Source organism: Psittacula echo (genome assembly GCF_963264785.1).
Source record: "Psittacula echo genome assembly, chromosome: 1".
Lineage (NCBI taxonomy): Eukaryota > Metazoa > Chordata > Aves > Psittaciformes > Psittacidae > Psittacula > Psittacula echo.
In genome coordinates this window covers 2,239,184-2,254,565 of record NC_137735.1, presented here as the reverse complement: position 1 = coordinate 2,254,565, position 15,382 = coordinate 2,239,184, and the positions used below count along the sequence as shown (strand labels likewise).

Sequence of the window (15,382 nt, the reverse complement as noted above, 5' to 3'; positions counted from 1 at the left end):
ACCGCCTTCTCACTGGTGCTCTGGTTTCAGTCTGAACCAGTTGGGATGCCCTTTGTGTCCTGAGCAACCATGGAGACAGTCTGAGCTCCACATTGCTCGACGTGTGCTGTCAGGAGCCCCCCAGTGTGAGTCAGGGCTTCAGGAAACCTCCTGACAGCTCATCCATCAAAAGTCTTTCCCCCCTTGGCTGGGGCAGGCAAAAGCATTTCCTTTGCAGATCTCATTTCTTGGCTCAACTCACTCCTTCACCTTTTCCAAGGGAATTAATTGTCCATGGCTCCGACCCCATGCACAGAGAACTGCAGAGACCACCAAGCCATGGGGTGGAAAGGTGGCCAGGACCAAGCATGAGCTGGTTGTCAACGATGCTAATTGTATAAAACCGAATCAAGTGGCAGACGGATGAGGAGGAGGAAGGGATGCCCACACACTCACGTCTCCTTCCCATCCCCTCCCTCCTCCCACCCCCTCTCCCCAAACAAGTTTCTGGTTGTTTTGTAAAGAAACCAACACAAAGAGAGTCTGTGCCTGGCGTGTGCCCACCCTGCTTCACATTGCAAAGAGGCTCAGCTCGGCAAGAGCCACGAGAAGCCACATCTGCAGTGGAAAGGCTGCCCAGAGGGAGGGAGCTGCTGCACTGGAGGTCCCTGATGACAGATGAGTGGAGCCCCGCAGGAGCCTCTCTTCTCCAGCTACCTGAAAGAGGAAGAGAAGGAGAAGGAGAACAAGAAAGAGAAGGAGAACAAGAAGGAGAAAGAAGGAGAACAAGAAGGAGAAAGAAGGAGAACAAGAAGGAGAAGGAGAAAGAAGGAGAAGGAGAAGCAACAGGAGGAGGAATACGAAAAAAAAAGAGAAAAAGAGAAAGAAAAAGAAAAAGGAAAAGAAAAAGAGAAAGAGAGAGAAAGAGAGAGAGAGAAAGAGCGAGAGAGAAAGAGAAAGAGAAAGAGAAAGAGAAAGTGAAAGAGAAAGAGAAAGTGAAAGAGAAAGAGAAAGAGAAAGAGAAAGAGAGAGAAAGAGGAAGAGAAAGGGAAACAAGGAAAGGGAAACAAGGAAAGGGAAACAAGGAAAGGGAAACAAGGAAAAGGGAAGAGGAAAGTGGAAGGGAAACAAGGAAAGAGGAAGAGCAAGGGAAGGGAAAGGGGAAGAGAAATGTTTGTATAGGATGTATGTATAACCTGGTGAAAGTCTGCCTGTGCTGTGCATGGCCACCAATGCCCTGAAAAGCAGCAAAGGAAGCTGATGCCACGTTTCTACACTCCCATCCTGCTGCTCCCTGAAAACAGACTGGTGGGACATGAATCGAGTGATTTCCCAGCAAAAGAAACAGGGAAGGGGATTCAAAAGCCCCATGTGTGGAAGCTCTCTGAAGGGATCCACTAAGCCCAGTGCAAGGCTCACGCTCAGCCCTTGGAATCTAGTTAGCTGACAGCTTCTGTTACCTGAACGTTCAGCAAATCAGGGTCACTGTTAATTATTCAACAGTGAAATAATTCAATCTGAAAATCACTCTGGTGGGTGACAAACCAAGGTCGGTGTGATTTCATTTCAAAATGAAATATTTAATGCCTACTGCTGCCACCGTCAGTAAATTCATCTGCCATTTGGTTTGAAATAATTTAAATTTCATATCATTTTGATACTAACAATTTGCTGATGGCCAGAATATTTCATCTGCAAGCCTCAGGCAGTTAAACCTCTACATTACGACCTCCAGGATCCTCATCTAACAAGGGAGGAACCTGTGTCCCAGGCAGCTGAAAAGCTTGTCTGAAGCCCTGCAGGAAGGTGAGGAGCCAAACCAGTGGAGTGGTCCTGGCTCCCTTCTACACTCCTGAAAAGCCCATGGGTGTCCCAGTACTCATAAGAAAAACTCAATATATCTCTGTAGCATCTATAAAAGAAAAGAGAAGGTGACCAACAGGCAGGAGGGCAGAGTCAGGGATAGGAATATGTTGCCCTGTGCTTGATGTTGGGGAAGAATACGTGAGGGTATGAAGAAGAGGGTGAATCAAGGACTTCAGGAGGTGAATGTACATAACTGATATGATACAGGTGGAAGAGGCAGCTGAGGATGGCTGGAGGGTATGGAGGAAGTATAGACACAGCCAAGCAGGTCTTAGGGCCATGGCCTCTCCTACCTTGGTGGGCTGGAGGTGGTCGAAGATGTTCTCTCTTAGGGTGGCCACGGCTCTGTTGGCATTTTGCTCCTGCTTGTACATCTGTGTGGTGGGGGGGATGGATGGTGCCACAGCTGCATTCAGGTAGGTCCCATTGCCAAAGGCCAGAATGGCATTTTCTTTATGTGGGGAAGAGATGGAGAAAAGTGTTGTCAGGGCAATGTTTCCAAGGAGAAGCACACACATCCCTTCTCCAGCCTCCTCTGACTGCATCACTCAAATGCATGCCTGTCTTAAGAGCTGCTTTGTTGAAAGAACCGGGAGCTGAACACCTATTGACTCAAGGACCCAGGCATTTTCATCCTTCCCAACATAAGAAAGATATGGAAGTGCTGGAGCAAGTCGAGAGGAAGCCATGAGGATGAGCAGGGGCTCATGAAGTATGAAGATAGGCTGAGAAAGTTGGGGCTGTTCAGCCTGGAGAAGAGAAGGCTGCGTGGAGACCTCAGAGCAGCCTTCCAGTATCTGAAGGGGGCCTACAAGGATGCTGGGGATGGACTCTTCATCAGGGACTGCAGTGACAGGACAAGGGGTAACGGGTTCAAACTGAAACAGGGGAAGTTTAGATTGGATCTAAGGAAGAAGTTCTTTACTGAGGCGCTGGCCCAGGGTGCCCAGAGAAGCTGTGGCTGCCCCATCCCTGGCAGTGTTCAAGGCCAGGTTGGACACAGGGGCTTGGAGCAATCTGCTCCAGTGGAAGGTGTCCCTGCCTGTGGCTGGGGTTCGAACTGGAGGAGCTTTAAGGTCCCTTCCAACCCAAACCTTGCTGGGATTCTATCATTCGTATTCTCATCACAAGCAGCCTGACCAGCTTGCAGGTGATGCTGCAGGAGCAGCAATGTGCCAGGGGTGATACTCACGGAGACAGATGTTGTCGGTGAAGAGATGCAGGAAGCTCTCACACTCTTCCTGCCGGTTGCCACTGGCGTTGCACGTGCACCAGGGAGCTATGCTGGAAGTGGAGTTGTCAATGTAGTTGGGTGTGATGGGGCTGCCTGCCGGGAAGGATGGAGAAGTGTTATAGCAAGGCTGGTACATCAAGAAGGGACAATGATTTCCCTCCTTGCTGGTTTGTTGGGGTCCCCGGGAGGAGAAAAGGGTCAGTCCCAACCCTTCTGTTCACCCCACCACCAACAGAGCCTTCAGTCAATTAAAAACTGCTATCGGCCCAAGGAATGGGCAGCTCCTGGGATCTCAGGTTCCCTAATAACATTCAAAAACCGTATGTGAATGCACATAAAGGTTTCCATGTTGTCAATAGAAGAGCCAAAATCAATCTCCGGAGTGGTCAGAGAAAACAAAAGAAGGATTAAACCAGAATGAAATCTTGACCTGAATAGCTGACAATCTGTCCCATCCGTCAGGATGGACCAAGTCCAATGGTCATTGGCACTTCTTTTGGGACTCTGTATGTGCTGACTGCTACCAGCTGGGTCTCTGCAGTATCTGAAAACCCAATCTGACAGCCTCTGAAGACAGCAAGATGGCAGTGGATGGTGATTTCCAGTGGCATCACTAGTGATGGCATCAGGGAACCCCTCACAGAGCAGACACCCTGGGATGGCCCATCTGTTCCCACCTGAGAGAGAAGCTGGGATCTTGCAGCATGGTTTTTCTCCCTATGCTGCAGCTATCCTAAAGTTGCCCCATTTTCATGGCTTTAAGCTGAAAGGGGAGATTTAGGTAAGTCATTGGGAAGAAGCCTCATCCTGTGAGGGTGCTGAGGCACAGGGTGCCCAGAGAAGCTGTGGCTGCCCCATCCCTGGCAGTGTTCAAGGCCAGGTTTGACACAGGGGCTTGGAGCAAGCTGCTCCAGTGGAAGGTGTTCCTACCCGTGGCAGGGGTTGGAACTGGATGAGCTTTAAGCTCCCTTCCAACACAAACCATGCCATGATTCTATGATATTTCCCACCTAGAGACAGGACCAGCTGTAGGACACAGCTCCTACCTATAATCCCTGTATAGGCCAGCAGACAGGCAGCATAGCTCTCCCTCCGGCAGCCGCTCGCAGTCTGCAGTGATGGCTGGCAATTAAACTGGAACTCTGCGTAGCGAGACCTGATGGAGCAAGAGAGCAAAAGGGACATATCAGCACATATATTCGGGGCAACAAGGCACGCAGTGGCACACTGGTGGTGTTTACAGAAGGGAACACATTTGCAAAGTCTTTTGCTGCTGTAGGTGTTACTAAACTGGGTTGAATGAACATCATTTTATACTCTCCTGCCCCGCCTCACTCCAACAAACCCAGAAGTAAGTTTTATCCCTTTGAGATGAGACACAAGTAGGTGTTGCAGTTAATGTTTTGCAGGGTCCCTCTGGGGCTACAAGTAATGGGCTGTAAAGATGCTCCAAGGGCTGGAGCGGCTCTGCTCTGGAGCCAGGCTGAGAGAGCTGGGCTGGGGCAGCCTGGACAAGAGAAGGCTCCTGAAGGGGAGACCTGAGAGCAGCTCCAGTGCCTAAAGGGGCTGCAGGAAAGCTGGAGAGGGGCTTGGGACAAGGGCCTGTAGGGCCAGGCCAAGGGGAATGGCTTTAAACTGACATTGTGGGATATCTAAGCCATTCCCATGGGGCTATCAGGTAGGACACAGGACATGCTGAAGGTTCAGATCCATCTAAACAGGCATCCTGTGGCCAGGCAAGAAGGCATCTCACATGGATTTCAAGCTGATTAGGAAACCCGAGCAAGCACTAGCACTGCCAACACTTAAAGATAGGGCCCTTTAGATGACAACCTGCAGGGTCTGAACTATGAACCGAGTGTGTCAAACGTTTGCTCTGCCTCGGGAATCTCAGAAAATCTGAGCACGCTGATCCCTCAGAAAACCTCTGTTTTCCAGGCATTTTGCCAGTGCTCCTGGTCAGTGTCAGCACTCCAACTTGTACTTTCCTGCCCACTTCTTTCCCTGCTACTTTCCTCCCTTTTAACTCTTCTTTGTTCCCATGTTTACCCCACAACAACCCTTTTCCCCCAAGCCATGGCCAGGCAAACCCTTCCTGACCCAATTTTTGCTGCATTATTTAGGGGAGGGAGGTACTGATTGCAGGTTTGCATAATTCATATTATTAGACCCCATCCCTCCAAGCTGGGACATGCAAGGGTTTACAGCTGGGAAGAAGCTGCAGGAGGATTAAGCAGTGCAGGCTGGGTTAGCCCTGGGGTATTTTACTCTCTTCCTTTCAAGTGCCATGAGTTGTGCCTGGCTTTCCTTATGGTTTCTGCACCGCTAGCTTTGACCAGGTCACACATCGACCCCATGCTCCTGTTGTGTCTCTAGAGGATGTTATATATTATATATTCAGAGACCAAGGAACCAGATAATGAACAGCTGTGCTGCTTGCAGGAAATGGTTCCCACCCTCCTGGAAATCCCTTTAAACCTCTTCGTTCCCTCTGGGCCTGATGTCTTGTTAGGGAGAGGGCAGTACCCATATCCGTTTTGGACTCCATGGGTAGCTGGGGGAAACCTGGTGTGGCTCAGGGGCTTTGCATCTTTCAGGATCAGCTTCAGACGTGTAGCTTAGTTGTTCTTCATCCACATTCCTGGAGTTGAGAGTATTAGCACCAGTCCATCCTTCCAAGAGGATGCTGCTGTTATCACCTCCCTTTGTGAAAAGATATTGAAAGGCGATGTGCTGGTAGGGGATGGCTGCTGGAAGCTCAGCTCAGGAAGTCCCAAAACCCACCTCTAATTAGAGACTAGGACAATAGTGGGACATGTGTCCTACACTTGCTCTTGTGCTCTTCCTCAGGTGTCTGCTCCTGGCCACAGCTGCACACAAGATGCTGGGCTGGGACCACCATAGTGCAGTAAGGCTTCTGTTATAGTCTTACATCTCTTACTGACAGATGGGCTCCGCTCTTGAGAGCTGTATGGGTAAACCTTTGGGGAAATAGAGGGGTGAAAATGATACAGCTGAGGGAAAAACACTTAAGGAGTATTCCTGTGGCTGTGCACATTGGGATGGGTCTGTGTATGTGTGCATGCATGCAGTTTAAATGGAAACAGAGAAGGAAACCACCCTGGCCACACACTACATGGTGGACCTGGAGTGACAACCATGATGCTGAGACTTCTATCACAATCACTAAAACATCCAGCCTTGCAGCAGAAAGGTGTGCTTTTAGACACATCATTAAGTTTTCTAATAAAAAAGAAGAAAAATGGATTTTTAAGGTATCTGCAAGTGCCTGTGACTGTTGGGATAGCTTGGGTGCTCCTGTAGAATGCTCTGGACTAGGGCAGATAGGCAGTGGGAAGACAGATTGGTGAAAGTGGCTGCAGGCACCCCATATCACATCCCTGCCTAGCTTGTACCTTACTGGAACTATTTCCAGGTCTACTATGCTATGTTATATATGTACTATATATTATATGCTATATATTAGCATAGTACGGTATTAGTATTGGATGGAATGGGATGAGATGGGATGACATAGCATAGCATCATAGCACAGCACAGCATAACATAGCATAGCACAGTAAACCTGGAAGTAGTATATATATAGTATATATGTGCACTATATACTATATACTTATGCTATACTACACTACAATATACTACACTACACTACAATATACTACACTACGTTACAGTATGCTACACTACACTACACTATGCCTTTTTTAGGACAAAAGCCAAAAACCCATAGAAAAGATCTAAAATACTCCAACACAAACATCTCAAATCTTCTGTCTGTTAGCACTTTCTGTACAGAAATGTAAGACAAGGACATGGGTTAATGGAAGAAGCCACTCAGGCAATGGCCTGTCAATGAGTTGTGATGGGATGGGTGCCTCCAGTCAGCATCCTTCAGATGAGTGCATTGGTTCTGGGCTGTCACCAGTGGCTGAACCCAAGGCTTGTCCAAGGTACAGCTCTCTGTGTTGGCCACCCTGGTGTATGCAAGCTTTACCTGCAGACATAGTTTTCCCGGCAGGAGTCCAGAGGCGCCAGGCAGTTGGGCTTCTCCTTGGACTCATAGGAGCAGGCAGGAACGATGGTCTGCCGCCGGCGTTCGGCGCAGGCTGTGTCTTCACAGGGGCAGAAGAGCAGCTCATGGGTGTACTCCGGTGGCACGCGGTCGAAGAACTTGCGCAGAGCCTTGTGGCACTTGGAGCGGTTGCAGGTATCAGCCCGCGCCAGGCGGCGGATGCAGAAGGACACGTACTCGGTCCGCAGCCGCTGGCACATCTCGTCCACGTTGCAGGCTTTGGCGGCGTCCAGACACCGGTTCACCTGGGTCACCTCGTTCTCAGAGCCTGTGGGGTGGTGGGAGATGGGGATGGGGTTTTGTGCTGATCTCCCCACCCAGCAGAACCCCCCTGTGCAGATACCTTCATCCCCGTTCTGCTCCCATCCATGGCCACCTTGGTGAGACCATCACCCGCTCAGGAAGGCAGTGACCAGGGTGAGGTCCACATTTGCTCACTGTGCCATGGCAGGACCAAATCCACTTTCCCTACTCACCTTTCCCAAGAGGTTCCATAGCCACACAACAAACCTTACACCCCAGAGACTGCTCCTCCAAGCTCCTACATTTACATGCCCCATCCCTGGAAAGTGTTCAAGGCCAGGTTGGACAGGGCTTGTTCTAGTGAAAGGTGTCCCTGCCTGTGGCAGTAGGTTAGAACTGGGTGAGCTTTCAGTTCCTTTCCAACCCAAACCATTCTGTGATTCTATGATTTAATAAAATGAAGATTTGCAGTACCCTGATTATCTCATAACACTTTCCCAACATGAATTAACCAACTTGAGGCCTGGGAAGACAGCAGTCATTAGAAAGTGCATCTACTTCTGGCCATGACTGGATTCACCAGTGTGATGAGATCTCTTCTAATGGACCTTTTCCCCACCAACTCTGCTCAGGATCAAACACTGAGTTAGTGGCAATGATACATGGGTGATGGGTGTTAACCCTTGCACTCCAGACTTGCACCCGTATGCTGTGCAATGAGCTTCCTCAGGCCTCTGTAGGGCCAAGTCTGGCTTTGGCAGCTAGCTGTGCTATGTTCATGCCCAGCTAAGTGAGAGCTGTCTGGGTCTCAAAGTATCACAACAGTTCTCTGGTTTTCCCAATTCAGACCAGTCCTGCCCGGTATGCCCATGTCCTAAGTCGCAGCGGTGCCTTTTGGGATGGGAATCAGAGCTACCACCCAACATGATGTCCCTGGGATGTTGATGCTGCCTGCATGTGAGCGCATGTGGGTCTCTCCCTTTGAAAGGAACACTGGCTTCAGCAAGATCACTCTGCACTTCCATCCTCTTGAACAAGAGGAGAAAGGAAGTCCCAGGTTAGCCTGGGTGGGAGACCAGTGGTGTACCATTAGGATGCAGGGAAGGTGGAGGAAAACTTGCATCAGGGGAACAATCAGGAAAATGAAACAAAAACTACAGTGACAGATGAGAAACACACTGTCTTCAGTAGGCAAATAGATCTCTCATGAGTTTATATGCCAGCAACCTCCTCTGCAAATGGGGGAAATAGGTAAGAGGGAAAAGTATTTGTCTAACACTGGTTTTAGGGGTCCTTTAAAAGTGAGTTGGCTTCTGTTTTATAGAAGGGGAAATGCCACAGGTGGGACTTGGTTGAGACATTAGGCTCTGTCTGATCAGACCGATAAGATGAAGATCCTTCAAGTGTAAGAGAGAAAAGGAATTTGAAGCCATTTTTCACCTCTCTGTATGAAGCCCATGACCTGAAGCACATTAGAAGGGCTTTGTCCCCAGCGCAGAAGGACTTTTTAGAGAGGAAATATCCTTAGAAAGATAAATTTCCAATGCAGAGTCAAGCCTTGTCTTTGGTCGGGAGTTAAAACCAGCCAGTTAGTGCTGAACAAGTGTTATAACATTGACAGTCTCTCTGAGCGCTTCAGAACTGGTTGCCCTTCTTCATTTTCACTGACGTTATCAGAGGCTCTTTATCCTAGCACTTATTTTTCCCTTCCTGTTGTCCCCTCTGCTTATAGTGAGCTGGAAGTCACATCCCAAGTTTTGAAGTTACTTTATGATGGGTGAAACTTTTGCTTAGTGTGTTCCCACCACTGAATTCCTTCCTTTAATATGCCCAGAGGTGAATACTGTGAGAGAACCAGTTTACATAGGGGAGCTGTCGGCAAAAACTTATTTGGAAGGGTTTCATTACCCATTCAGCTAATGAATCACAAGGAACACACTCGTTTGTCTCCTCTTCCCCCACAATAACAGGATGTGCTTTTTTAAATCGCCGCTACAATTAAAGCAGAGAGATAGAATTCCATTTACATGGTTTTTACAATTAGGGCAGAGAGGTAGAATTCCATTTGCACAGTTTGAATAATTGATATATATTGTTTATGTAAAATTGGGTTCAAAATATCTGTTGCTCTGACTTGACACGTGATCATGAGGATGTCTTATGTTTCAATAAGCTCTTGGGAATTTTTGCGTTTGGGAGGTTTAAAAGAGGTTTCTTTGGCAGTGCTGACTGTATGATCTGAGCACTGGTTAAATTATGTTATTGAAGGTGTTGATGAGTATAAACAGGGGAAAAAAAGGTTAAACCAAGAAACTTCGCATCCCTAGACGGATGCTCAGTCCTTTGGCATATACCCTTGCTGCTCTGGGCCCATTCACTTTGCTGCCCAAACGGTTTCAGTCTGCTTTAAAAATCTGCAATGTGTTAACCGTGCATAAAAATCCCCATCAGTAGATTCTGCTGTGCTCTGAAGAGCCCTGTAGGACTCTCAGCAGAAGGGAAAAAACTCTGGTAAAGAAGGCCATGACCCCGCAAACAGCTTTGTGCATGCTTCACTTTCCACGCTCAAATCAGCCAAGTGGAGTCAATAAGAAGATGTGAGGTCAAGGAGCACCCCCTTTCCCGTCTCTACTCAGGTTGTTGAGGGCTGATGAGTTAATTTGCTCCTGGACATTTTCACCTAACAAGTGCCTCTCCATCGCGGGGACTGCAGACATCCATCGGCTGCAGGGACCTGCTGCTCCTTGCTCGCTTGGGTGCACTCCATCTGTGGATGCCACCCTGGAGTCCAGTGCACATTTGGGATGAGCTGCAGCAGGGCAGATATTTTGGTACATCTGCCAAAGGAACATGAGAACACTATGTGCTCCCATATTGGTTATTTGGTAAGAAAAATCACTGCCGGTAAAGCTTCCCCATGTCTGTGGTGCATAAGCAGAGTCAAACAGTGATTGTGGTGGCAGCTGTGATGTTGGTGATGGATGGCTTAAGAGCTACCACACTGACCTTTTAACTGCTGAGCTGGGGTTCGTGTCCTCAGGGGGCTTAAAAGGTGTTGGGCAGCTCTGCTAACATTATTAAGTGGGTTACATGACACAGAGCAGAACATGGATCTGAGTCCTGAGGTTGCCCTCAGGCCATGGAGTTAAAGTCTGTGGCTGGGATCAACCCGTAGGTCAGGTTATCGACCTTTTTGCCTGCAGTGTTTGATCCTGTGACTGATGTGGAAACACCTTCTCATTCCTAATGATACCCCAGCAGGGTGTCTGCATGACACAGGTCATCCACCTGCTATGGAGAATCAGCCCACCCCTCATGGCTCATTGGAAAAGGTCTTCCTACCATGTTCCTCAATCCCAGTCATTCACACTATAGACATGGAAAAGCCAAATTATGAAAATCACAAGTTTTTTTCCTAGGACACGTAAGAGTTTAACCCAGGAATCATAAGCAGCTCCTTGGAAAAGTGATTGCTAGTCCTGAACCATGCAATGCTGTGTGAATGGACCATAAGAGAGCACAAAGGATTACCCTGTCTGTAGCACTTCATCCCACAGCCAGCCCCCCCCAGTGTGAACCAGTGAATGTAAGAGCAACTTCTCACACCTACCTGCAGTGATGGATGCCAACCGGACATAATCAAAGCCCCTGATGAATGGCTCATAAGGGGAACTCTCCAGTACGTTCATGCCTGCGATGAAAAGAGAAGGTGGTGAGAAGGCAGCTGAAGCTCCTGAGGGATGTCTGAGACGTACAAGGTTCAACATCTGCAGTGCAGGTTTGCTTGATGGGTCCAAGGGGACGTGCTCTAAAGGCCATAAGTAAATGGATACTCAGAGTCACAGGAACTGATGCGTAGCCATATCCTTAGAGAAGGGAATGGGATATAACTGGCTTTTAAAGGTACATCACAGCTTTGGAAAGCTTTTCAGGGAACTGCTGGGTTGCAACCCTCTATAACTCAAGTCTTGGGCCCCCTTACAGGGCTTGCTACTGAGGACACCAAACTGTAGTACAAGCTCATGGGCAGGGTTCAAACCTTCAGCTCCCTACATACATGGGGTTTCCAGCACCATTCCTGCTGTTCCCTGTATGTCCCTCCCTGGGTCAATGGTACTCACCTGGACAGGGTTGTGTGTGCGGCAACACATGCCTTCCTATTTATTACACCTCTTCCTTTCTCCTTGCCAGCAGCCCTTTCTTACTTGGCATGGAGCTAATGACCCACAGCTCCCGCAAAAACTTCATTTTTAAGTTGTTGGGAAGCTCATTTTATTCACTTGGTGCTTCCCTTTCATGCACTCAATGTTCTGTAATACCCCGTCAGACTGATGGATACCACAGAATATTATTGAGGCAAACAGTTCAGTATCATTTTTTCCTTTATTAGACATTTAGATGGATATGGACAGCAGCAGCAGATGTACTGGCTGGGATAAAAGGACTATCAAACCTCATGCTCCGGGCATATGCTGATCACCAGCTGCGGTCAGGAAGAAATAGCTCCCAGGGTACAGAGCCCTGTGCAATTACTACAGGTGCATTTACAAGGCAGCTTTACACCTTCATTGAAATATCTTGCATCGTTACTGACTGGAAAGGGGCCCATTTGTATGTTCCAGCGTAGCAGTTTTATGTCCTGATGATATAGCACCTTATCAGAGAATTGTTATCGGGTTGTCATCGTGTTATTGTGTCTCCAAATGGGAAGGTGGCTAAACACAGGAGCGCTCAAGAGAAGCTGAGTAAATAGTATGCTTTGCAAATTCCCTGAACGCACACTTCCACAATTGATTTTATAAGAGGGCTTCTAGGAAGCCTTTTACAGCCTCCTGGGTATGGAGGACTGAGAGACAAAGCTCTACAAGGAGCATGTGGATTGGCTTCCTTTCTCAGTCAATTAAACCTCTGTAAGGACTCTGAAACCTGGGACTGTTATGAAGTATATTTCCCTGGGGAAATTAAGGTAAGGGAATCAAAGGTTTGGGAGCGTGAATCTGCATTGCAAGTGTACTCTGAGCTTGAAGAAATGTGAGGCTCAGGACATGACAGCAGAGGACAAGTAAGGCAGAGTCTTGGCAGTCTCTGATACCAGCCTTCTCACAGTCATTCCCTAGTTGGAGGTCCCAGGCTGCTGGGCAGGAAGTGCATCCATTCTGGCCATTCAGCACCCATCTCCTACTCTGCATCTGCAGACCCACACCTGGCCCCTGCCTGCTCCCAGCACTCTTTGCTGTCCTCACACTGCTCTTCCAGGAGTGGTCCTCAACCTGGAAGTCCTCCTGACACCACTGTCCTGCACAGCCATGGTGCAGATGAGGTGTGTCCAAAGATTCAGGTCATGAAGGTCAGCCTATTCTGATGAATGGAGAGGCTGAATTGCCACCTCTTCCCCAGGTTTCACTTCATAGAATGATAAAATCACAACATGATTTGGTTTGGAAGAGACCTTAAAGCTCCTCCAGCTCCAACCCCTGCCACAGGCAGGGACCCCTTCCACTGGAGCAGCTTGCTCCAAGCCCCTGTGTCCAACCTGGCCTTGAACACTGCCAGGGATGGGGCAGCCACAGCTTCTCTGGGCACCCTGGGCCAGCGCCTCAGCACCCTCACAGGGAAGAGCTTCTGCCTAAGAGCTCATCTCAGTCTCCCCTCTGGCAGGTTAAAGCCATTCCCCTTGGCCGGTCCCTTACAAAAAGTTTGCTTCAACACAAGTAAAACCATCTGGCATAGATATATATCTGGCATATAATTATGGGAAAGATTTGATCCTGGGTGGTGCTGAGGCTTCTTATTTCCCCAGTCACTTCATAGCCCCATGCAAGCTCCCTCCAAGCTGTGGCACCTGACAGCTTTCTGGGAACTTGATCAAGCAGTTTCCATTCTGGCAAAGCCTGTGCATTAGAGTCTGCATCCTCTTTGTTTTGCTTGGCCTTTTGGCCTGTGTTATCACCCTGCACCTTTCCCTTCAGTGTTCAGCCAGCAGTGTTTTATTAATCTATATCGCAGCCCATAGCTGGAGGGTTCTGTTTTATTCCCCATTTTAATTTTCATGGTGCATAAAATACCAGCCTGACAGGGAAGAGTTATGGCCACTGAGGTGTGCTTTTATGATGACTCTTAAAAACCATCAAAATCCAAACTTACTAAATACTGGCTCTGGGAACACTTTAAATTCCAACTGATGTCACCAGCCCCAAATCTTCACTAACCCAAAGACATCGGTGCATTTGAAAGCCTCCAAGAGAGTGATATTTTTTAAGTTCATGCTGTTTCTTAGCTCAGTGCCCATACTTTGTGTACTATATCCATGGATTTCATGGTCTTGCCTAGCATAGGTAGATAGACATAGCATGTATTTCTGAAGCAAAAGATATCAAGGTATACTGGGAACACCATAAAAAGAGGCCAGGTTAAAAAAACAAAGGAAGGAGGGATTGCTTTCCCCAAAACATTTCTACCATAGGGATCAGTAGGTTATGAGAGAGAATGGGATGCTGCATGGATGACCTTCTTTGTAGTCACTTTTGGGGAGCTCTGTAGAAAGCCCTAGCAGTAATTCCCTTTGAGGAAGACCATCAAGAAATGAGCACGCTGCTTGACTGACCTTCCATCAACGTGTGGTGGATGCTCCAGTAGACACTCAAGCAGTGCTTCTCCTTTTTCATGCCACGCTTGCACTTGCAGCCGTACAGTTGGCTGGAGAGCAGGGCTGTCACAGTGCTCCTGCACTGGTTCTTGGCATCGGGGCCCAGCTTGTTGGCTCCATTGCCTGCAATGCATTGCCGGAGGGTCCTGAATTTGGCACTGCAGATGGGGTCGTTGGTACAGGACTCGCCTGCTTGAAGGCAGTCCCTGCTTGAGCTGACAGCTTCCGCCATGCCTTCTGCAAGAAAACCAGACAAGTTGTTTAAGGGTGATGGAGCAACCTCAGGTGGGAAACGAATTGCGTCTCCTATGAGTTGGACCAGGCTGGGATATCCATCTTAGAATCATAGCATGCTTTGGGTTGGAAAGGACCTTAAAGCTCATCCAGTTCCAACCCCAGCCACAGGCAGGGACCCCTTCCACTAGAGCAGGTTGCTCCAAGCCCCTGTGTCCAACCTGGCCTTGAACACTGCCAGGGATGGGGCAGCCACAGCTTCTCTGGGCACCCTGGGCCAGCGCCTCAGCACCCTCACAGGGAAGAATTTCTTCTTATATCTAACCTGCACTTCCCCTGTGTAAGTTTAAACTCATCATCCCTTGTCCTGTCACTACAGTCTCTGATGAAGAGTCCCTCTTCAGCATCCCTGTGGGCACCCTTCAGATACTGGAAGGCTGCTATGAGGTCTCCAGAACTTCATATGCAGAGATGGAAATCTCTCTAATCATCAGCCACTCTACAAGCAATGACCTTGCTTCTGAGATCTGTAAGTGGGCAGATCCCTCCCCAGCAGGTCAACTGGAGGGTTTAAATGCTCAGTCTTACCACTCCTACTCGTGGATTGCCCATGTAATGAGGAGCACTGACTGCAGCACTGCACAGTAGCGTGACAGATGAACAGGAGTTGGTAAAAGGAAGTTGGAAGGATGTTAAGGGAACAAGACACAAGCTGAGATCCAACACCTCAACCCAACCCTCTCTCTTATATTGATAGGCCATCAGCAGCAATGTGGCATCCTACTGAGGACCCAGAAGGAGAGGTCACCTCTCTCCTGGAGACCAGGTTCTTCCTGATTTGAGAGACAGACCCTGGACAAGGTCAGCCTGGAAGCCAGATTATATATGGCAGAAGCATTGCCTGTTCCTGTGCTTGCTCTTTCTTGGTGCACAAAAAGCTTTCCAAGCCCATTGCTCTCCCAGCTCTCCCTCATTTTGCCCTCCAAAGTTAACAGCATCGCAAATGCTATGGAGACCCCAGCCTTTCCCCCTTGCATATGGCTTAACCCTTCCCACACCTCACTGCAGCTATGGATGGCCCTGTGTG

At 48.6% G+C, this 15,382-nt stretch overlaps 1 protein-coding gene across 2 annotated transcripts in view; it reads right to left on the bottom strand.

Annotated features, from left to right (window-relative positions):
* Positions 1–500: 500 nt before the first annotated feature.
* GFRA4 (GDNF family receptor alpha 4) overlaps positions 501–15,382 on the bottom strand; it is a gene marked incomplete at its 5' end in the record, with an annotated part of 68,790 nt that continues 53,908 nt past the window's right edge. Inside the window, 7 exons of one of the 2 annotated variants that reach the window (XM_080636860.1) lie at positions 501–696; positions 2,139–2,296; positions 3,038–3,172; positions 4,126–4,235; positions 7,095–7,440; positions 11,026–11,106; positions 14,011–14,298. In XM_080636860.1, coding sequence (XP_080492986.1) covers positions 550–696; positions 2,139–2,296; positions 3,038–3,172; positions 4,126–4,235; positions 7,095–7,440; positions 11,026–11,106; positions 14,011–14,298 — 1,265 coding nt within the window. In that variant the 3' untranslated portion in view covers positions 501–549. The remainder of the gene's footprint in view (positions 697–2,138; positions 2,297–3,037; positions 3,173–4,125; positions 4,236–7,094; positions 7,441–11,025; positions 11,107–14,010; positions 14,299–15,382) is intronic. The other variant, XM_080636861.1, reaches the window with a different exon arrangement.